Below are 23537 nucleotides of genomic sequence, written 5' to 3' on the forward strand. Positions count from 1 at the left end.
CAAGCTTGGCCTCACCCTGGGCAAGGCTGTAGACAGTGCCAGCTCCCTTTTATGTAGACTCCATGAAAGCGGAGCAGGCGGCCAGGCAAGACCCTCATGGGGGTGGACCTGGAGCCCTGGGGCTGCCAGTTCTTACAGCACCCGAGGCACCGCTGCCCTTCTGGAAGGAATTTAGGCTTCAAAGGCCACTCTGACCTCCTCAAGATACCACACTTCTCTGACTCCCTCTTTAGCAGGTGAAGGGACAGCCATTATTTTGAGTCAGCCAGTCTTGAAAGACATGAATACATCATTTATTGATCTGCAAAGGCTTTGAAATTCTCTGTAGCCAGCTGAGACTCCATTGTCCTCCCCCTGAGCCCGCATGCAGTCATGATCATCATGGAACATGGTATCTGGGGGCTCTCAGGGAAACCTGGGACTACCAGATAACACGGCAGAAGGCACCCATCTCCTTTGCCAGGGAGTCCCACAAGGAGACTCAGTCCTGGGCTCTCAGACCCCAGACGTAGCAATAGAACAGAACAGACAGGGAAGAAAATGCGTCAGGTTTCGCTGGGCCCTGGGGCAACTTATTTTCCATGCTCTGAGCTGCACCCATGGACACCACCCTGCGAGATGCTGCGTCACAAGAGCCAGGGTTGTGATGCCAGAATGCGCCTGTCATAGGGTCGTTGGAGCACCAGGAGCAAGTTGGTGACAGTGGAGAACAGTTACTTGGAACTTTTGGAGCCAGGGGATGGTCCAGACTTCAGAGTAGCAGGAGAGAGTCTGAAAGAGAGAGTCGTCCCAGTTCGGGTGCCACCTGCACCTGCAGGGCAGTCCCCCTCGTAGAGCACGCACACAGTGGGCGTCCCTAGGTCCCTGGCATGTGTGTGTGCATGCACACGCATCTGTGCATGTATGTCCACAGGCATTGTGCTTGTGTATGTCTGCATTTGTGTACATGCACGTGTACGTAAACATTTGTGTGTACAAGCATGTGTGCGCACATTCATGCGTGTGAAGTTCAAGTGTGCATATGTTTGTGCATGTGCGTGCAAGTTTTGTTTACCAAGCCCTCCCCTGCTTTGGGTTTTTATTTTGAAAATTTCCAAACCTATGAAAAAATATAATGATGAAGAGAACATACACACACACACACACACACACACACACACATTCCACCTCCACCCCCCGTATTTACAAATTCTTACATTTACCACCCATTTGCTCTCCGAGCATTTATGCCTAATCTCTGAATTAATTGAAGCTCCTTATTTTTCTAACACCCCCAGCCTTGGTTTCCTGCCTTCTGGTGCCTGGGTTAGATAGAGGGTTTTATCCCAAAGCCAGCAGAGATGGGGTTGGGAAGGTGAACGGGCCCACAACCCCCACCTGCTCTAAGGTTTTGTTGGTCTGGAAGTTGCAGCTGTCCAGGTGCGGCCTTTGGGTTTTCTTGCAGGTGGTCCTGCTGATGAGCACGCCAAGCATGTACTTCAGGCCCTTCACCACCTGTGAAGAACAGAGGAGTCGGCTTGCTTAAACCCAGGCAGGCTCAGGGACTGGGCTGCTGCTTGGGCCTGCAGGTGATCTGGAGGCAGGAAAGGTTCTAGCTGTGCCTGCTGGCCCAGGAATGAGATCCCACTGGAGGCCTGGCAGGGGCATCTGCAGAGCACTTGGACACCCGGCCCCTGCCTGGGCCTTCTCTGCACTTGCCTATCCTGTTGGTGCCCTGAGCTCTGCGCTGCAGGCTGCTGTAGGTCCGTGCCTTGTCTAGCCCTGGACCGTCCAGGTCTGGGTGCCTGTTGACCACTGTGCCAGCCCCCAATGTGACAGTGCTATGTGTGGCTGTGGCTCCTCAGCCCGTCCATGGCACCCACCTGGTCTCACTCCTTTGTGGTCTCATGGCCCAGAGGAAAGTACCCCCACCCCTCAAATGGAGTGACATGTCTCCAGTGTCCCCCATGGACAGAGTTCCTGCTCTCCCCCAGGGTGACTGGGCACAAACTGTGCCTGAGTCCCCCGCGGGACTGAGTCCCCCCCAACATCAGCCCCTCCAGGTCAGACCTCCATGTGCTGAGCTGTGAAGCCCACCCTAGACCTCTTGTCTGACACCCGCTTTCTATCGCAGAGAGAGGAACCTCTGAAAGCTGTGACTGCCCAAACTGAATAGCGGTGATGACGGCCCCCCATGGTCTGCCAGGCTCACGTGCCTGCAGGGATGCTCTTCAGACCTGCGTGTGGGTGTTGGTGCATACTGGTCCTGCTTGGGAGTGGCTGGGCCCCACTGCTGGGCCCCATTCAGGGCATGGGGATGATTCCTTCCCGCTTCATCACGCTCCTGCCTCTGTTCTGAACACAGAGAACTGGTGGGTTCTCATGGGCAGGCCTAATTCTGCCCAGAGTGAAGAACTGGGGGTGGAGGGACCATGTACCAGGGTCAGCCATCAGGTAAGAGTAAGCGAGAAGCCTTTGGGGCCACTGTGCAGGTGATGCTGGGGTTCAGGCACAAGGGCCGCCTAAAAGGAAGTCCCAGACCCACCCCTGGAGAGGAACCCCCTAGCTGCTGGGCCCTTCCTGCACCACAGGCCTGATGCACCCACCAGGAGAGACTAGTTTTCCTAGGAGATGCCCAGCTCTGGGTGACATTGATCTGTGGTCCAGGCTAGGATACTTGGTGAATCTGTCCTTGAAGGGGCCCAGCCTCCAGTCACCCCCAAGATATCTGCTGGTGAGGACCCAGACCTTCACCTGGACCATGGCGCTCTCGACGCGGGATTCCTTGAACAAGAAAACATCATTGGTGCAGTTGTTGAACCTCTCCGCACTGAGTCTAGCTGCTTGGAGCACTTTAGGGTCATTGGTTTTTATTGCTTTGGGAAATCCTGGCTTCACATCAAAGATCTGCTGACAGAAATCTGGAGGGAGAAAGAGAACATGCACTTTATGACTGGGTGGTGGGCTGCTGGGTCCTTCAGCCACAGCACAGACTTTGACACTCATCTCTCCACGATAAACATGACCCTAAGCATGTTTAAGTTGCAGCCCCACCCTTGGCCGTTTGCCCACAGTGATCTGTGGTTAAACTCAGTGGCAGGTTATGCTTAAAGCTCTGTTCTTAACAGGGCCAGGGAAAGCACAGGGATGGGTCAGATGGAGGCCCTGTCCCCCAGCCCTGTGCATAAGGCCGTATCAGAAGCCACGGTCCCTTCTGACACATATGACAAAACTTCCCACCCTAGGCTCACCCAGGCTATCATACTGCCTCCTTGTCCGGGACCTTTGCCCACCCACAGCGAGGATCAGTCAGGGCTGTGCAAAGGACTCAGGGCTCATGCTTGGGCTACACTCCCCTCATCTTGACTTCTGTGTGATTCAAAACACTGGGTCTCCTGGGTGATGGACTCAGGGCAGGCCAGCCCTGAGTGGACTCCATCACAAGGATATCATGGAGCTGATGCCCGCAGGGCGGGGGAAGGTCACTGTGACTGACCTCATCTGCAAGCTTCCTGTACTTAACTTGGATCAAAGCTGGGAAAATTCACACGAAGAGCCTCTTGGATGGAACTGGGGCCTGACACCCCTCCTTCATTCCCTCAACTCCCCAAGCCCTTCCCAAACCTTCCTCTTCCTGCAGGCTCAGGGTGCAGGAGCTCTGCTTGCGGGAGTGCATATCCTGCAGAGAAATCGGCATGAAAAATATCAGCGGGTCAGAGAGATGGCACAGTGGGAAAGGCACTGGCCCCACACAGCTGACCAGTTTGATCTCCCCTGAATCCTGCCAGAAGTGATTCTTGAGCATAGGAGTAAAGTCACGAGCACTGCCAGAAGTAATCCAAGAGCACTACCAGATGAGACCAGCCCCCCAGTATCAGAGCCTCTGGGGACAAGGAAGGTGCTGTGCTGAGGTCTGTATGGTGGCGAGAGCAGGTCAGGTGCCCGCTCTGCAGGAACCTATGTGGGGAGAAGAATGAACAGAGGCTACAGAGAGGGTTGAGGGCTCAGGAGGTGAGGGCACCTCAGGTCAGTACTTAGAGTCAGCACTCAAGTGATGAATCCTGGGTTTGGGCAGATAGTGTCGCATCTGAGTACTGTGAGTACAGTGAGATCTACTAAAGCCATATAGGAGAGGTAAACTAGAAGCTTCAGTCACCCTCCCTGTACACTGAGCCTCGAACCCTTGACAAATGACTCAAAGAACACAATCATTTACATCCTAAAACTACATTCCAGTGTGCCAGGAGCAGGCAAGGTTAACTGCCACCTGTATTCATGCAAAGCATTGCCCCACATGCTGAGGAGATGAGGGGAACATGACATGGTTTCACTGTTTAGGGTCAGAGACAACTTTCCCACAACTTCCTGGAGAGCCAGTCCAAATGTTTGCTGACTCAGTCCAGGAGCTTGCAGGGGTTAGCATAAGCACAGACGGGTGCCCGTAGATCTCAGGACTAACTTTCAATTCTTACTTGGCCCAAGAGTATGTGGCTGAAGGTTGCTTTACCAACTCATTATTACTGCAGTACCTAACAGCTTGGGGTCTAATGACGGGCGATCTCGTTCGAGGGATACTTGGTTTTAAAAATCTCATTTTTCTAAGGCAGGCATGGACGACTTGGCTATTAAAATCAGAAAATTTTATGATTGGGATATAAAATTAAATTGCAGGGGGAGGTGAGGGGGAAAGAGGGTTTTTAGTTTGACTGCCTTTTTACAAAGTATGCCCTCCCAGATTTCCACAAAATGCCGGTATGCAGAGATGCAGAAGACAGAGCTGCCCCGGGCAGGCTTCCCTCTCTGCCTCTCGCCTGCCTGGCTCACCGAGGGCCCAACTTCCTGGATCCTCTGTTTCGCCATCTGGATGGGGGCAGTGAGACAGTCAGATCACACAATAGCCATGAAACTCGATGCTTGAGTGGTAGGGAAGGAGGTTAGGACCTGTGTGTCCTCAAGTAGGTGCTGGCTACCGCAGACATCCAGGAGGGCAGAAGGGCACCTCCAGTACAAGAGAAATCGCCACATGTCAGAGAAGGGTCAGTGAGGCCCGGCCGCTCTCCAGCCTTCGGGGAGTCCAGAGGCTGTGGGCTGGGAGCAGCAGCCCAAGCGATCCTGTGGTGAGACAGTCCTGGTCAGCCCGGGATGCAGGGAGACACATCTACCTTTCCAGGAGAGCCCAGAAAGGTAGGGAAAGGAAGGTTTTCCCCCACATGGCAATTTCCTAAGTGCTGAGGAGCCAGGCGACCCTCAGTCCCCCAGACTGAGAATCCAGCTGCTGAGATGCTCCAGTTTTGGGGATTGCCCACCTCACCTCACACCCCACTTCACACAAGAAGCTTCCGGAACCTGTTCTCAGAGGAGGCCAGGGCAGTTGGTGGGTGCTGAAGTTGAGAGATAGAGAAGCAAAGGAAGTGACGTGATAGGCTCATAAGGAGGCCAGAAGAAACTAGGCCTAGGTTTCAGTTCGAGAATTCCTGCAATTGAGCACAGATTCCTGGAATTGAGTCATGATTTCCCCAAAGTGAGATAGCCACGGTCAAATCAACTAAGGGTTACCAATCAGATGTAGATAGGAAAGCCCCAGCTCTGTAACCCTTACGTAACCCTATGGAATTCTGACTTACTACCGATCAGCTAAGTACAAGTAGTGAAAAGCCCTTCAGACTGCAGCCAAAAGGGTGGTCTGCGAAAGTCCCTGTGATATAATGCTATGGTGTAAAAGTCACTCACTTTTGAGACTCGGGGCCACTCGTTCCTAGAAGGCTGCAGCTGTGTTGGTGAGCCCAACGAGGGCCCTTTGCTTATTACATCGCAGTTTGTCTTCATGTGATTTCTCTGGGGATATCTCGGCCCAGTTTAACAAGGTCATCTTTGGGGACATTCAGGGCCCCCCACATCTCCACTTGTGACCAGCCATGGGAGGCCTTCCCTAAGGCTCTGTCTCAGAGCCTCATTCCCAGAGATCCACCAAGTCTTAGAGGGGTGCTGACCCTGCATCTGAGACCACTCGTTCTGCTTCTCCTGCCCTGAGCACTGCAGTGGGAAAGCCCTCTATCCTCATGGTGGGAGAGGTGGACCCCTCATGTGTTCTGGGCTCTCTCTCCAAGGTTTTCAGGAATGCCCCTGTCTGGGGGCAGAGAGAGGGGTCTAGAGAGTCGGCTCCCCTGCCCCTAACCCCAGCAGTGTCACCCCTGGAGCCCCAAGTCTAACCTTTGCACAGACCAGGAGATTGTCCAGTGTCACTGTCCTACCTAAATCCCTTCCTGGTGGCCAAGCAGCAGACATCAGGCAAAGACGGTGTCCCCATAGCCCTGGACAGCCCCGGAGGTCAGGTGTGAGCCAGAGCCAGGGAAGGTAGGCAGTCCCCTGGGGGGCGGGGAAGGATGAAGGAGTCTGTGTGGGTCCCCAGGAAAAGTCACTGGGCAGTAGAAGGCAGCAGGGAGGAAGCACCAGGGAGAGTCGCCCAGTCCGCCCCCTCTTTCTGCGTTCAGCAAAGTTCATTGCTACTCACAATTCACCCAGAGAGTGCTCAGGGGAACTTGGGGAAGAGCCCCTGGAACACCAAGAGTGGTCACTGCTCCCATAGCACAGAAGGAGGCCCCTTGTCTTACCTGGGGAGGGGCACCCTAAGGTGCCCAGGATGAGGCAGTAGCAGGCGAGCAGCTCCCAGGACCGCAGCATGGTGATGCAGGAGGAGGGGGCAGGTGGACGGTCCGGGGGCTCCCCAATAGGAGCAGAGGGAGCACCCCCAAAGCCTGACTCCTGCCGAAAGGTAGTGGCTGAGTCTGGAGCCTGAACCCTGCTGGGGAGTCCCAGGAGCAGCCTGAGTGGGGCAGGGGTGCAGCCAGAGATGCGGAGTTCCTTTTCAAGTGGTCTGAGCAGTTCTGTGTCTGTAGGGCTCTGAAAACCACCAGCTTCCGTTAGGAGAGTTTCCGGGGGGTGGCTCTGCAGGGGAGGGGAGGAGGCGAGCCTGGGCCACAGCTGAGGTCTCCTGCCGTCAGGATGTGAGTGACTGGCTTGACTCTCTGTCATTTTTTGTTTCAGTGTTTGGGCCACAGGCGCCAGTGCTCAGGGCTCACTCCTGGCCGAGCATCAGGGACCTTGCGCAGTGCTGGGAATCGAGCCTGACTTGGCCGTGTGCAAGGCGCGTGCCTCCCCCTTGTGCTAGCACTCTGGCACAGACCTGGCTTCACCTCACACAGGGAGCGGGCAGGTCCAGGCAAGGTCCTCACATCCCTGACTCTATCGTGCATCTTACTCGGGTTCAGCTCAGGCACCCTCATACTGGACTCAACCTGGGAAGGACAGGGCTGGGACCCAGGGCAGGGCTGAGGTCCCTGTCATGGTCTCAGTGCTGGGACCCAGAGACCAGGGAGGGAATGACGGCTCTTTCCTGCTCGGTGCCCTTTCCCCCAAGCAGGGACAAGAGTATCCCTGCATCGTCCCCTCCCCAGCTCTGAGATGCTATCCCCTGGGCAGACCTGGAACCAGCAAGGTTCCTCCTCACAGCTGTTTCCCCAGCAGTCGGGGGCTGGCTCACTGCCAAGGCTCAGGACTGTGAGGCATGTGCTGCACCCCTCGAGATGGGGGCATCCAGGAAGGAAGAAGGAGGCAAAGAGGGGACTCTGTCCCATATGTGCCCACATCACACATGCACATCACCCTGCCCCAGGAAAGAAGCTCTGCACAGGAGGGATAGCCTGGCAGTCTGGGCTCAGCCACTCGCCTGTCACATGGTGTGAGCAACTCATCCATGGAGCCTGCCATGTCTCGGTGGAGTGGGCTTCTCTGCAGGACTCATGGGTGGACGGAGTGCCGTGAGCAGCAGGAAGTGGGTACTTGGTGTGTGGGAAGAAACAGCATGATTTCCACCCATTTCTGGTCAGGGTGGGGTGGGAGGACAGAAATCCATGTGAGTCTGAGAGACCGCCCCATCTAGTGTCCTCCAAGACTGACAAATTGTTTGTTTTTGCTCTTGGGGTTGGGTCACGCCCAGGGATGCTCAGGGGTTGCTCCTGGCTCATGCACTCAGGGATTACTCCTGGCAGTGCTTGGAAGACCATCTGGGATGCCATGGATTGAACTCGGGTTGGACATTTGCAAGGCAAATGCCCTACCTGCTGTACTATCACTCCAGTCCCCAGATCTGACAAATGATCAGAGACTGAACCCCACAGGTCGATCTGTGGTAATCTCTGAAGTACCAGTAGATTCCAGGGGCATGGGACACTGGCTTTCATGAGCTGAAAGATCTAAATGTCAGAAAGGGGAGCCATGGATTTAGCTGACTAATAGCAATATCCCACTGGGGTAGCCCCCGCTCATCCAGGAAATGAAGAGAACTAGCTTTGACCTTCTCCATGGTGGGACTCTGGACTCTGGGCTGGCTGGGCTGGACTCCACCTGGACAGCGAGCAAGTCAGTCTGCACCTGGCAGGACAGGGGAACTAGCACGGTTGAGCCAAGACCCCCCAGCCCCACCCTGGCAGAGTCCCTGGGAGAAGGGAGGGGACAGGTTCTCTGGCCACTGTGACAAATGCATCCTTCATGCCCTTCCTGACAGGCACTACCTGCACGGGCCAGCTGGTCCTCCACAAGCTCGGGGTTCTCTGAGATGATTAACCACCACCACCCTCACTGGCCAAAGGCCTCTGAAGACAGAAACAGCAAAACTCCCCCAGGCTGGAAGGGTCGGGTCACCTCTCCAGCTCACTTGCTCAGATCAGCAGTGGAGAGTCTCTACGTAACAGGGCTGGGCTCTGGTCCCTCCGCTGTGGACAAAGGAAATGGTAGCTTTTTGGGTTAAACAATATATACATATTTCTGTCTGTCTCAAAAGCAAAGAGTGAGCAGTGGCAGGAGTCAGTCTTGTGTATTGTGGGGGCCTTCCCCTCCCTGGGTTCCTATGGAAACTATTGTTCTCTTTATAAAAATTACATGGGACATCTCAGGAGTAAGACATTAATTCCTCCCACAGGTCTCTGGCTTGTTTGTTATTGCTGTTTCTGATGAGAAGCCATTTGGGGCAAGCGATCTATGAGGTGTGAAAGACTATAACAACCACCACAAAACCAGAAGTCAGTTCCAGTCCTTTAAAAATGCTTTTAAAAAGACACAAGATGTGCTTCTGCTCAACTGTCACAGAACTTAAAGCATGAAGTGGAGCTGGGTCACATGGAACATTGGAGGAAATGTCCCAGGGACAGACGATGTCAGCCCTATGCAATGTTGGTCAAGTATTGGGAAGGTTAGGATAAGTGCTTAATATTTATTTAATAAATATTTTATTTCTTAAAATGTGGCTTTCCCGCATTCACCACGTGGGAGTCTGACCCAGAATGCACAGTGACAGCCTGTGTTGGAAAGGAAGTGGAGCATCTCACCCAAGATCAGATAATTCAGAGAAAGCAAGGGCTGCTCCACAAAATGGTTCCCTCCCCCAGCTAGCTTCCACAGTGAGCCCCTCCTAGGGTCTGGCTGAGAAGCTGGAAAGAGTAGGTTCTGGGTGAGTGTCCTTCCACATGGCCTCTCAAATTGCCACCTGTGGCATGCCTATCCTATAGCTTTGATTTGCATCTTTTGGGTTTTCCAACCTAGACATTCACAGGACACTTGCAGGGGCTGAGATGATGCTTCTGCCCCCACCACCTCTGATTCTGACGCTGCGATGATTAAATGCTTCGTACATGCTCCCCCAGACTGTAGGGCTTATCATTCCCCAGTCTCCTGACCAACACTGCTGGGAGTCACATCCCACTGACGTTCCTCACCACAGCTTCCTGCTGCCCTGTCTATCATCTCCACGGTGCAACCTTAGGACCCAAGTAGGTCCTGAGCAAAGTTCTTTTGTGTCTGTGAGTTTAGGCTCCATTTAATCTACCTCCTTGCCTTTATTGCATTGTTAGTGACCTTCACTCTTGCAGGCACTTATGCTCTGGGGAGGTACTTATCCTCCCCCCTACACTGGGTGGTGGGTGCTCCCGTCACTCTGTGTGGGGTATTATCTCCTAGTGGTCAGAGGATCATAGGGTGGTACTCCAGAAGCTTCACTTGGTACCTTCCCATTGTGTTAGATAATAAAAATGTTCAAAGTTTGTGACCCCTGAGGGCTGTGGCTCAATTGTAGGGAGTTTAGTCTATCTGCATGAGTCTGTGATTTCTGGCTCTATTGTTAAAATTCTTCATGCCACAACTAAGTGTAATATAGCAACAGCAGCAACATAAGGGCAAAGCAATGGAGCAGACGAAAGGCTAGGAAGGAGAGAGAGGCCAGGGGGAAGGAAGAGAAGACAAGGAAGGGGAGAGAATGGCAGAGGAGGTAAAGGAAAGGAAGAAAAGAAGGAAGGGAGAGCAGGAGAAGAGAGGAAGGAAAGAGAAGGAAGGACAGAGTAAGGGCAGGATAAGGAAGGAAGGGGAAGAAGAAAAGATGTAGGAGAGGGGGCAAACAGAAGGGGAAGGGGGAAGAAGAAAAGGGAGTGGAAGGATAATGCAGGGGAAGCTGGGTTTGGGACCAATCAGAAAAAGTGCAGCAAGAAGGTCTGAGCTCAGCTCTACAGAATGGTTCCCATACGGTCTATGGGTTCGGTTGAATAATGGTGGAATGGAAGACACTGGGTTTGGGATGGACCCAGAGAAAGCACAGCCCAAAGGTTGAGCTCTGAGGATGGTCCTTCAGCTTCAGGCTTTGCCATGGGAAGTTTCAAGGGGTCCCAGGGGTCCACTTGAATTATGGCATTGAGAACAGCAGAGACAGAGCTTGCCTAAAGAAAGTCAGCATGAAGGGGAAGAACAGCACTTGGAGCTTTCCACAGGGTCCAGGGGCCCAACTGAATGGTTAATGGGACTAGGGGAGGGTGGTGGCTGGATTGGGATGCTCCTAGGGAAAGCACAGTACAAAACCTGAGCACTGTTCCACAACACCCCACTCACCAGGAGGAATTCTACAGGTCAGGGGTACAGGTGAATGTTGGTGAGCTGGGAGTGAGGGCTGACAAGAGGGGCAAGAAGGCAGAATACTCTGCTCTGTCCCTTAGCTCAGTGCTCACCAGAGGGAGGCCTATGGTTCCTAGGATTAGAGTTGGATGATACAGGGTGGGGTGTGGGGAGAGGGCTTGGGATGCAGGGAAATCAAGGTGTGAAGGCGGAGCTCTGGTCGGCTCCTCAGCTCAGCCCTCACTAGAAAGGAAAGATGCGCTTGGGAGCCTACTAGAGAAACCAGGAGAGGAAGACGGGGCTCTGGGTGCTCTTCAGCTCAGCATTCTGTATGGGGGGGGGGGTCGCACAGGTTACAGTTGTACAATTAAAATTTGGCACACAGCAAGAGAGGTGGGGCTTGGGACAAACCTAGGGTGTTTAGTTCCTGCTGGCAAATTTCTGAAATCAACTGAACCCAGAACTGCAAGAACAACCCCGGGACCCAGACAGAGTGTTGCCAGTGGGGGCTCTCATTTCCCAGAGATTAGTATAGATTAATGATTGGCAATTCCCGGTGGCTGGGTTTGGAATGTAGGATATTGACATCTATGGAATCTAACCAAATGACTGATTGGCAATAGTGGAATGTGGGATGTCAACACCTATAGAATCTAGACAAATAACTTTGTTCCTGCCTATACCAACCTCCTCCCATATAGCCATTAATCTAACCTTTCACCTCCCACTTATCACCTGCCCTTGTCCCACATGGATTGCATTCCGTTTGCCCCTGTATAATCACTGTTCATCCTAAGTAAAACTGTCTACAGTGCCATCAGCCTGCAGTCTGCATCTGTAGTGGCTACCTTGCTGAGGATATATAGTTTTAAAACTATAATATAAAACAAAAAAAAACCTATAATATGAGCCTTCTGACTCCAAAGGCTGAGGAACAAGATTCACCTAAACTTTCCATAGAAATCCATTGAAACTTCCGTTCTAGAAAAGCTTTTTTCTCAGAGTTTTGCAACCTAAGATTTTCTAGGAGACAGACTATCCAAGTTTTACCACAACAGACTTAAACACACTTATAACTTCCAGCAAAGTTTATTTACATTTCAATTTACATTTATTAGAAAATGCACTTTGCTAAAATAACTTGGTTTAAAACTTCTTTGAAAATTAAAGAACCACGATTTACAATAGTTACTTGAGTTTTAGGCATACAGTATTTCATCACCAATCCCACCACCAGTGTCTACTTCTACTTTTCTCCACCAGATTTCCCACGGTCTCTTTTCCACCTTCTACCTGCCACCTTGACAGAAACATTTCAAATTTCAATGGCTGCAGCTTAGATCTCATGTTTTCACTCCTGTTGAGTCTATGCTTTGGTTATATAGCTTGATACATACTCTTTCGTATCGCTGGTTTTATAGGAGCTCTGATACCTGTTCCCCCACTACTATTCTTATATTCCTCCCTCTTGATTTATTTTCCTTCTCCGTACTTCTCTTTTTCCCAGACTATGGGGTCAAGACTGATAGAGGCATCTGCTTTTAACTACATTACATTTACTCACCCAGTTATTCCACAAACCACAGATATGCAATTACCTGTGATGGTCTTTCTAGCTTACTTCACTCAACACGATAACTTTCAGTTCCACCCAGGTTGCAGAAAATTACATGATTGCATCATTCCTTCAAGCTGCATAGTATTTCATTGTGTGATGGTGGAATAGAACTCCAAATATTTTAGTCTTAACATTGGTTTGCCCTTTCCTCCTTGCCACGATGAACTCAGGTTTATTACAGTGCTCCTGAGGCACTTCCATTCCATTGTGTTCATCTGTAAATTCTTCCCTATGCTCTCCTCCCCGACTAGTTAATCAGCTTCTCCCAACTCCCAATCAGTATCTGTTCATTTGTAAGGTCAGATCCTTCTAGGACACTGAAATTGTATTGTAAGTTAATATTGCCTTTCTCCTCTCCTTATGTCTTTTGAATGTTTACTTTAAAGCAATGCCCTTTTTGTATAGATACAGGAAGACTGTTAACATTATGCTTTGTAATTTAGGATTTAATTGGCTTTGAATATTATTTACTTCTGGGCATCTGCTTTCTCGACTTAAGCCTCAGTTGCCCTTAGTTCCCAACATCCCAGAAGCAGGGTCCTGACGAGCGACTGAATGGACCCAGGGCAAGCGGTGAGCTACCCTGGCAGCGAAATGGGCCAGGCCAAAGTGCCACGATTCTTAACTATAAGTTAAGAGTTTGATCATAGACAAATGCTGTCATGATCCAAAAGTAACGACAAGAGTAGGACCCTGCTAGGGGTAGGAAAGACTATCTGGCCTGAGCACTGTAGTCTGAGATCGAGATGGCCATAGGAGGGCAATTCTATAAGTTTAAGGTATTTTTTACTGTATCCATACAAAATTATTTATATTATATATGCCTATATGTTTGTTAGACAAGGAGAGGAGAAACACACCCAGGGGAATCCACTTTAGGGTGGACTGATCTGATAATGAGGATCTGTCCTAGGGGCGGCTTTCCCTGAGGGAAAGAATTCTACCCCTACTGATTGTGATCACACCTATGTGTATTTGTTACCCCAAACCTTCATGCTTTGGGATTTAACTGCACTGTAAGAGTGGGCTGGGGGATCAAAATCAAGACTCCAGAGGAGGATGAAGGGGGATCGAGGAGGATAATGAAGTAGCATGCGGGAGGAAGAAGCAGGAGGGGAGCCAGAGGACAGAGAGAGGAGTGGATGGAGAGAGGATTGGAATAAACTGCAACTGACATCAACCAGCCTGGCCCTTGTTTCCTTCCTTCGCCTGCCCATCGCCACCGACCTCCCTGGGGTGGGGGAAATGGCGAAAATGAAAATGACTATCTTATTTAGTCTTTTTGAAAGACTAGCTTCTAGTTTCATTGATATTTTGTATTGCTTTATTGGTTTCTATATTGTTGATCTATTTTCTAGTTTTTATTATTCTCTTCCTTCAGCTAATATTTGGAGTTGTTTTTGGTTTTCCAGATATTTGAGATGTGCATTTAGATTGTTGATTTTATCTTTTTCTTCTCTCCTAATGTGGGCCTGTATTGCTAAGTTTCTCAGTATGACTGTGCGCCACGGATTTTGAAAACTTGATTATCTGTGATAAACTCTGATAATCTGTGTTCCACAGACTTTGATAACTGGTTTCTTTATTATCATTAGCATTAAGAAAGTTTTCATTTTTTTCCCTTTTCTTTTAGATCTAGCTGTTATTTAGTAAGATGTTGTTCAGTCTCTAGGTGTTAGAATTTATCCACATCTTCTTTTTCTTGTGAAGTAAAACAGATATTTTGGAGGTTTTGAAGAAAAGGAGGAAGAGAAAGTGAGTAATGTGTTCAAGAGAGAACCCGAGCTTCTCCAAGGGCAGAAAGAGCCCCTACACACATCCCAACATTAGGCATGAAAGTATGAAACTACATATCTCAAGAGGGGAAATGCGGGTGACACATGTGCTCGGGAACCTGTGCTCAGCCACATGGGCTCAAGCAGAACAGGGGCTTGGGCAGCATATGCTCCCACATCTTGTTTTAATGATTACTTTCCATATTTGTGGCATTGTGGTCTGATAGGATGGTTGGCATGATTTTTATGTTTGTGAATTTAGGTAGGCTTTTCTTATGTCCTAATATGTGACCTATTTTGAAGTATGTTTCATGTGTACTAGAAAAGAGCATGTATTTGGATTTTTAATGATATTAAGGCTCAGTATATATCTTCAAGTCCCAGCTCTTCCAGTTCTTCATTTAGTGCTTTATGTCTTTACTGATGTATAGATTATCTATTCAGTGGTGAAAATAGAGTGTTGAAGTCCTCTACTGTTTGCATCATATACTCCTTTAGTTTGGGAACAAAAGTCTTATAAACTTTTCTGATCCTACATTTGGAGTATATATGTGAATTAGAGTTAGCACTTCTTGATATATTGCTCCCTTAGCCAATTAGCTGGTGTCTATCTCTACTTTCTTAAATTGAATGCTATTTGGTCTGATATTAAGTTTGACTATTTCAGCTTTTTTCTGTTTCCCATTGACTAGCATAATTGTTTCCCATTCTTTCACTTTGAGCCTGTGTCTATCCCATGATTTTAGACGTATTTCCTATAAGTAGCAAGTAGATAGGGTTGTTTTTTTCTTTTTGAGTCACACCCGGAGATGCACAGGGGTTACTCATGGCTCTGCACTCAGAAATTATTCCTGGCGGTGCTGGGAGGATCACGTGGGATGCTGGGAATCAAACCCGGGTTGGCCGTGTGCAAGGCAAATGCCCTACCCACTGTGCTATTGCTCCAGCCCTGCAAATGGATAGGTTTTATTTCCTGATCTATCCCACCACTCTGTACCTTTTGAGAGAGTTCAGTCTATTGACATTCAGATAAATTATTGATATAAAGGGCTGTGTTGCCATTTTGCTGTGTGGGGTTGTTCTACAACTGGCTGTGTGATTTATTTAAATGTTCTTTCAGCATTTCATTCAGTACCAGTTTAGTTATAGCAAATGCTGTCAACTCTTGTCTGTGGAAGGGAAGGAGAGAGAGAGAGAGAGAGAGAGAGAGAGAGAGAGAGAGAGAATGTGGGATTCTCTAATTCTCTAAAGGTAGAGAACTCCAGTACACATCTCAAGGGGGGGGGGCGGCAGGATGATGGTGACACATGTACCTGGGCACCACATGTGCTCGGTCACATGAACATAAGCAGCACAAGGGCTCAGGTAACATGTGCGCACACATTTCCTTGTTCAAGTTGGCTTTTATAGTTTTTTTTCCCAAGTTGCCCCAAGTAGGGCTTTCTAACTAGGTAAGAGTTCAGTGCTAGAGTGGTTGTCAAGTGGGGGCAGAGTTGGGAGTGGTTGATGGTCTTCTTTGAAATTCCTTTCCTTGGGCTTTGATATTTCTGGAGCTTCTCTTGGGGGTGGGGAGGGGAGGAAGGGGGTTCAGCTTTCTCTGTGTCTATTGGCACCAGGTAAGGGTCTTATCAGGCAAGTTCCTGTGTCTGAAAGGTGGGCTTTTTGCAGCCTTGAGGCTGTTTTATTACTTTCTAGGAATTCATTCCATTGCTGTGAAGGCTCTTCCTATCTACCTGCTTGTCTCATTCCCCACTAGACATTTTACCACCTTAAGTCTTAAAAGAGAAAAAATGGGTGGAATCTCATGCTACCTTAGTTGTAATGGGTCCCAGGCAATGAGCTGAAGCTATCAACTTTTGAAAGAAAAAGATCAAGATCAGTTAGATGGAGGAATGCATCTTTGAAATGATTAGACCTTGGAGGAGATAAAGGCCCTATGTGACATAGTAAGGGCAGAGTGGTTTGCTGCTTTAGAAAACACTCTTTGAGGTAATAAGTCAAATGTCAAAGCAAAAGAAACAGAGAAATATAATTCCATACCTATTCCTAAGATTATAAAAATAAAAAGGAATATTTCTTTGCCCATGACTTTGGACTATTTTAGCTGTTAAAATCCTTGTTTCTCCATCTGACTGTATGTGCTCATAGAACTTTTACTTGGAAGTCCCTCAGCAGGCCCAGTAAAGAATGTGATGCCTTTTCACCTGAAGTTCTCCCTGGTAAACCTCTGGCTTCTACTATCCTGGTCAGAATAGTGACAGCATGTACAGCTTTGAATTCCTTTATAGACTAGGCTCCTTACCAACAGTCAGTAAACCCAGTTTCATCCTCACAGTGGCCAAGTCGGGTAAATCTGATGTAAGATATTATAATCTGACATAATATGTTATATATATACATAACAAGGTAAAATATTAATGCTGTTATTGGTGTGTCTCCTGCTCTGTCTACGCCAATTCTCAAGACCTCTCAATAAACAATGGGAGAACTCAAATGGAGAATTCTCCAATCTTGCTGTGTTTATGTAAAAGAATAATTCAGGTTTATTAAGTCATCTGGACGATTTAAAGTAAAGGTGAAGAGAAAATTATGATTCTGTACTTAGATTTTATAAAAATCAGATTCTAGTCTACAAAGGTGATTGAATACTTGTATTCTAATAGGCTTTATTTAAATAAGAGCTTTGTACGATAGTAAACTCTAGGTTAAAATTTTTTTCAGTCAGTGATTTAAATATTTCACTTCTTTCTTTCCTGTACCATTTCATGTAAGATCAGCTGTGATTCTTATCTTATTTCCCTTATACTTAAGGTTTCTCTTCTCTCTTGATGCTTTTCGAAATCTGTTTCTTTGAATTTTGTCATTTTGATTACTATGTGTCTTGGCATTGTTCTGCTTGAGTCTAATTTTGCTTGGTACTCTTTGGGAATTTTGAATATGTAGAGCAACGTCCTTCAGAGAATGAGGAAGTTCTCAGCTATAATCTCTCCCACCACTTGTGCTTCTCCCTCCCCCTTTTCCTCTCCTCCAGGTATGCCTGTAATTTGGAGATTATTCCTCTTGCTGTTATCCATTAAGTACCTTCCATTCTCTTCAATTCTTTTGCTTCTCTTTTCTTTTGATACTTTATCAATTTCATCTTTAAGTTTGTTTAAATTGTTCTCTCCTCGTGCAATTCTGCTACTGTGGCTAGCTATTATGTTCTCTAGTTCCTTCAGTTCAATTTGTTATTGTTTTTGGGCCACACTTGGCAATGTTTAGGGGTTACTCCTGGCTCTGACTCAAGCCATGCTCAGGGACCATATGGGATGCCGGTGATCAAACCCAGGTCAGCCACATACAAGGCAAGGGCAAATGCCCTACCCACTGTACTCCCTTTCAGTTCGTTTCTTATAGAACTAAAAATTAGTTCAGTTTTTAAACTGAACTAAAAAATTCAGTTTTAGACAGATTATAGAATCTATCAATCAGTTTTTCTATGAACTGGTTGAATTTCTTATCTAGAGATTGCTTAATTTCACTGGCCAGTGCTTGCTTAATTTCCATTGTCAATGTAGTGAGTTGATTTCACATCCTCATTAACCAGGTTTGAGTTTCGATGGACTCAACTGCAGTGCCTTTGAGTGTGACAAGGTGTCTTCAACTCATCACTCCATTACTTAACTGAGACTGATGACTGTATTAAGTTCAGTAAAGTGTGACTGTTGCATCCCACCAGCTTCAACCTGATGTGTAATAATTTCACATGGACGCATTAGTGGACAATGCTGTGAGCCCAGTTATGGTGAGCGGGTGAGGGTGGACAGGGTCCCAGTGCCTGGTAGCACACATCTGGGTTAGAGACCCAGAGCTAACATCAAATGGTGTGACAGCCTGATCTTAGGGCTGGGATCAATGAGGAGGAGGCTCAGGGTTGTCTGTCAAAAAGATTTAGGTTTTTTAAAAATTATTTACAATTTTGTGAAATTTCAGGTGATCTGCTCTATTTTTCTGTAGATGTGTAGGTGTCACCACCTTCACAAAAAAAAAAAGATAAAAAGAGAGGGGCTGGAGCAATAGCACAGCGGGTAGGGTGTTTGCCTTGCAAGCGGCCGACCCAGGTTCGATTCCCAGCATCCCATATGGTCCCCCAAGCACCGTCAGGAGTGATTACTGAGTGTATGAACCAGGAGTAACCCCTGTGCATCGCTGGGTGTGACCCAAAAAGAAAAAAAAAAAGATAAAAAGAGAGATCTCTTGTATGCATACTATAAAGAAACACTGAATAGAATAATAAAGAATAACTAATGGTCAAAGTAATCATAACTGAAGGTCTGTATCAAACTAAGCTTACATGAAGGAAGAGAGGATTGTGTGGGGTCCTTGGAACAATGGTGGGGGGAAGTGGAATCTCTGGTGATGGTCTGCTGTTTGGATGATGTAGCACTGTAGCACTATCCTCCCATTGTTCATTGATTTGCTGGAGCGGACACCAGTAACGTCTCCATTGTGAGACCTGTTGTTACTGTTTTTGGCATATCGAATACGTCATGGGCAGGTTGCCAGGCTTTGCTGTGCAGGCACAGTACTCTTGGTAGCTTGCCGGGCTCTCTGAGAGGGGCGGAGGAATTGAACCCAGGTCGGCGGCATGCAAGGCAAACGCCTTACCTGCTATGCTATCACTCCAGCATGAAAAATGTGATGAACAGTATTGAAATTTTAGTAACTCAATAAAAATGGTTTAAAAAACAAATATGCCAATCACATCTGCTAGAGATTATGGAAATAGCTTAGAGGACAAAAGCACAACATTCAGGGGACACAGGACACATAACTTCATCTTAATCTTCTCTTTGACCTGGACCGAGGGAAGTCTCTCCTCTCACCTCAGCCAGATAATGGAAAGGCAGCACTTCTCACTGGCACATGCTCAGAGAACAAAGAGAAGCCAAGGGCTGCAGGGTTGCTCCCAGGTATTTTCAACAACCAAGAAAACAGTGTCTGTTGACTGAAACTCAAACACGGAAGCTTTGTAACTATATCTCACGGTGACTCAATTAAAAAAAAAGAATACAGTGTCAACCCAGAAAGTAGAGAAATAATTAGATACTGGAACCTAAATACCCATTGTTGATAGGTTCATGAGTGGCTAGTGGATAGCAGAAATTCTATGGTATTTTAGAAAGGGCTGGGCTGCTTCCAGCTTTCCTTCATTCCTTCTAGTAACTTAAAGTTGACTTCATGCTCTAACAGGTAGCAAAGGGACCACTGTCAATAAGCGAAGCCTGAAGTACTTGGTATTGGCTAGGTGACAATTCTGATAGAATTCAAGTATAAGATTTCTTCCTATGGCTTAAGTGTTCTTTCATCTGTTAGCAGCTTCCGGAAATAACATCTAGCACAGTACAAACTCTTTTACAGGAACTCAGAGTGACCTCAACATCAGCCTCCTTCAGAGTTACAAGATAGTTGGACTTCATTTATCTATTTCCAAGGATGAAGACACCTAATACTTAGCATATGAGAAGGTGTGTAGAATCAAATATGGAATAAAGGTATCAGTGACCTTAGTTTAAATGAGCCATCACTCGTTAGTTTAATGGAATCAGCACTGCCTTTGGGTTGATGTCAATTCACTCCTGGAGATGAGAATACATCCCTCATGAATGGGACCTGTGGTCTTTACTTATTTATTTTTGATCCAAGGTCTTTAAAAGAGACTCTAACAATCCCCTAGGCCTACCTTCCTGCCCTGAACACTACTGTTTGTGAGGCCTCAGTCTTAGGAATGTATACGACTGGCTCTCTGTCCTGAGCATTTCAGATGACACAAACTTTTGTGGATCTCTTACTTGCAGACACAGACCACTTGACTTCTCAATCTCCATTATGCCTGAGTTACTATCTAAAAATAATCAATTTTAGCATAGATTAGTATATATTTAAAATAAAAGTATTAGAAGGGCATTGTAGATGCAACATAATGACAAATGATTCATAGTAAATATACATATGTGTGTGGGTGTATATATACATATACACACAGAGATATAAACCATCCTCACACACACAAATGGGAAGGAAATATACACACACATTTTGAGTTTGAAGTTGTTTTAAAAATAGAAAAGGAATGAAAAAACAGAAAGTAAAACTCCAAGTCATATCCTCATCTCCTTTTATTGAAGGAAATAAAATTGGTGCTGCAAGGCAGGGGTATTCCCAAGCATGACAAGGTGGTAAGGAGCTGACATCAAAAGCCACAATACTGGCCAGGGGCCCTACCACAGTGGGAGGACCCAAACCACAATGATAGTAAGAAGGGAGCAAACATTACCAATACTCAGTGCAAGCGTTTATATCCACAGAGAGCTTGGTCATGCAGCTTGGTCACAGAGTCCCCTCCCAGCCGGCAGTGTCATCTCAGGTCACCAAATCCATCTGACACTAACTCCAGGTTTGGAGATCTTTCCCTTTGATTCAAGTCATCAGATGGCATGAATTACTCTTTCAGCTTCTTATTCCAGATGAAGAAAGAGGCGGAGTTCTTCACAGAGCACATGGATACAGAGGTCCTGCTGCCCAGTCTTGTTCTGAAAATTGTTCAATTTCCCTGATTTCTAACATTACTCTCACCTAGCTCTCACCCTTGGAAATATCTTAACGTTATAAACAAAGATGGATAGAGGACAGAAGCCTCAGGCATGTAGGAAATAAAAAGCTGAACATAGCCAAGACCATTTCAAAAGAAACAACATGGGAGCATTATTGGGTCCAATCCTCCAAAACAGCTGCTAGAAGCTGAGACAAAGAAAAAGGTGCTAGCTTTCTCCCAGATCAAGAGCAGCAGGGCCAGTCATAGTCCAGAAGATGAACCATGTCAAGTCCCTTGCAAATTATTAAAATTTATGGCATTCTTCCATATTTCCTTTTCTTTCCTTTTTTTTGTGTGTGGGTGGGGTGGGGTGGTGGAGGGTGGGGGGTAGGATCACACCCAGCCAGTTTTTCCAATTTTCAAGTACATGAGCTATCTGGGCATTTCAATAACAGGAAAAAAATATACTAAAGAAATTGCAACTGATTATATATTGGAAATGTCATGATACCATATATTTATATAGTAAAGAACTAACTGATTGGAGGGGGATTTCTTCTATGCAAAAATAGAAGTCTAAGGGTTCATTCATATATAAGTTCTTGATCATAAACCACCTTCACACATACAAATGGGAAGGATATCTCCTATTTGGAAATGGCCATTATCTAATTAGTCATTCCAGATGCAGTTCTCTTCTGGACATGTGATTTTTAGGGATCTCTTGATTTTTAGGGATAGTCTTGAGAGAACTATCAGAAAATGAGAGGAGCAAGACAAAGAAGGGAGAGCATCAGGGATTGAGGTTTCTGAAATGAGCATTTCACAGACGTCTTGGCACAGAGCGGCGAGGCTGGGCATTGTTTCAGTGACTGTTCTTGGTTGCCTCCTTTGCTGCAGCAATCAGTGGAGTGAGGCTAGAGAGGGGCTTGGCAATCTTCAGGAACTGATGCTAAAAAGAGAAAAAGAGCAAAAGACTTGTGACTATTTATACAAGATGTTCTCTAAACAGTGTCAGATAATTCCTGAGTGCAGAACAAGGAGTAACCCTTGAGTATTGCTGCATGTGGCCCAAAATCAAAAACAAGCAAACAAAATAACACTTGAGAAATAACATCATATGGAAACCACACCTACATTATCAGTAACACTTATAGAAAACATTTATGACATAAGAGCTTTTCTGGGGGAGTGCCACACCTGGTTAGGGTTGACTCCTTACTCTGTATTCAGAGGTCACTCCTGGCTAGTGCTTGGGGAAATGGCTATATGCAGTGCTTGGGATCAAACCTGGATCACCTGTGTACAAGACAAGCACATTAATCCTTGTACTATATTTGACCCAAGAGCCTCTTAACAGTAACTTTTCTTATATTTGGTAATGGAAAAGCCTTTTGTCATGATAAAGTGGGGAGTTTCTCCTAATTGATAAGGAAAAAGGAAGTAATACATTTCCTTTATTGTCCTAACAATAAGAAATTGGAAACCAAATTTGACATTTAGTAACAAAACTATTTCATGATACAAAGTTATGCATGTATACATAGGCATACACACGTATATACTTTGCTGGAGGATGTTTTGACTTCTTTTTGACAGATTGGATACAGAGAACTACTGTGAATAGCAATGTACAAATATTATGAAAGGAATAAAAGATATTGATGAAATTACAACATGCATTCCTGTCCACATATGTATTCTCTCAGGATAAATAGTTGTAAAACTCTCTTGATTTAAGATTACGAAAGTTGGGGTTTTAAATATTTACAACGTAAGTTAAAAAGTCAATCTTCTCAGATCACATGTTTTTACAACTCCCCCTTGGAACTGAATAAAAAGCATAATCCAACACCCAACTGGGAGGCCTCAGCTTCCTTTTCTGTATAGTGATTGAGAAAGAACAGATTCTGAATCAAAAGAGAACAAGAGCATACATACTTGAGAGCCAAATAGACAAAGGTTAAAATCCACAATCAACTACTTAGTGTCTATAGAATCAGGGAAAAGTTACTGAATGCTTGAAACCTCACCACTCACAAGTGAAAATGGGAATATGAAAACCTATAATTCACAGTATTTTTTTATAAAGAATAGGTGAAAACACATATAAAGAACCTAGGGCTTTTTGAATGGGTATATTATATCAGGAAGAAAAACTCTAGAAAACACTAAACTTTCAGCTATTATAAGTGGTATCTACTTAACATTCACCATTCACAAACCAAGCATAGTATTGGCATGTCTGCAAATACTTAGGGTTTCGAGGACAAATGGCACATAAAAGGCAAAGGGATCTTATATTGAACTGTCTGTTATAAGGGGTTTTTAGGCCTAAATGATCATGAGACTAATGATTTATACTTGATAGAACCAAGACCTCAAGTGTGCACTGTATGTTTGTGGCTGGTCACCCCAAGCATAGAAATGCTAAGTATGTTCCGGAGTGTAACAGTTTAATGAAGATAAGTATTGATGTTGTTCCATTCAATTAAATAAACCTTTTAAAAATATATACTCTGATTAGGAATCAGAGGAGACCCACAGATTAATAAGATAGAGGTAAATGTTGTTCGTAACTAACATTGATAAGGATTATGTGAGAGATCTTGCCTTACCCAGTCATGCCTTCAACTGTTCTCTACCCGGTTTTTGCATC

General features: G+C 46.5%; 2 protein-coding genes across 2 annotated transcripts in view; both read right to left on the reverse strand.

Moving 5' to 3' along the window:
* Positions 1-640: 640 nt before the first annotated feature.
* CST7 (cystatin F) lies at positions 641-6723 on the reverse strand. The gene is made up of 4 exons (XM_056138392.1): positions 6591-6723; positions 2734-2900; positions 1378-1494; positions 641-771 (listed from the first exon to the last, which is right to left on the reverse strand). The coding sequence occupies exons 1-4, from the start codon at positions 6658-6660 to the stop codon at positions 664-666; spliced, it is 462 nt and encodes a 153-aa protein (XP_055994367.1). The 5' UTR covers positions 6661-6723; the 3' UTR covers positions 641-663.
* A 14900-nt stretch (positions 6724-21623) lies between these two features.
* The window catches only part of PAK1 (p21 (RAC1) activated kinase 1), a 77020-nt gene continuing 75106 nt past the window's right edge, over positions 21624-23537 (reverse strand). Inside the window, exon 14 of the mRNA XM_056137997.1 lies at positions 21624-21830. Within this exon, the coding sequence (XP_055993972.1) occupies positions 21744-21830 (87 nt within the window). The 3' untranslated portion in view covers positions 21624-21743. The remainder of the gene's footprint in view (positions 21831-23537) is intronic.

Source organism: Sorex fumeus, unplaced genomic scaffold, assembly GCF_029834395.1.
Source record: "Sorex fumeus unplaced genomic scaffold, SorFum_2.1 ptg000128l, whole genome shotgun sequence".
In the NCBI taxonomy this organism is placed as follows: domain Eukaryota; kingdom Metazoa; phylum Chordata; class Mammalia; order Eulipotyphla; family Soricidae; genus Sorex; species Sorex fumeus.

Bases quoted from the DNA above. Each gene is read 5' to 3' on its own strand.
- CST7 (XM_056138392.1), bottom strand. From the start codon at position 6,660: ATGCTGCGGTCCTGGGAGCTGCTCGCCTGCTACTGCCTCATCCTGGGC. The intron at 1,495-2,733 runs GTGAAGGTCTGG...TGTTCTTCACAG, and splicing joins TCGAGAGCGCCATGGTCCAG to GTGGTGAAGGGCCTGAAGTA. The intron at 772-1,377 runs GTGGGGGTTGTG...TCTCTCTTTCAG, and splicing joins CCAACAAAACCTTAGAGCAG to ACTCTCTCCTGCTACTCTGA.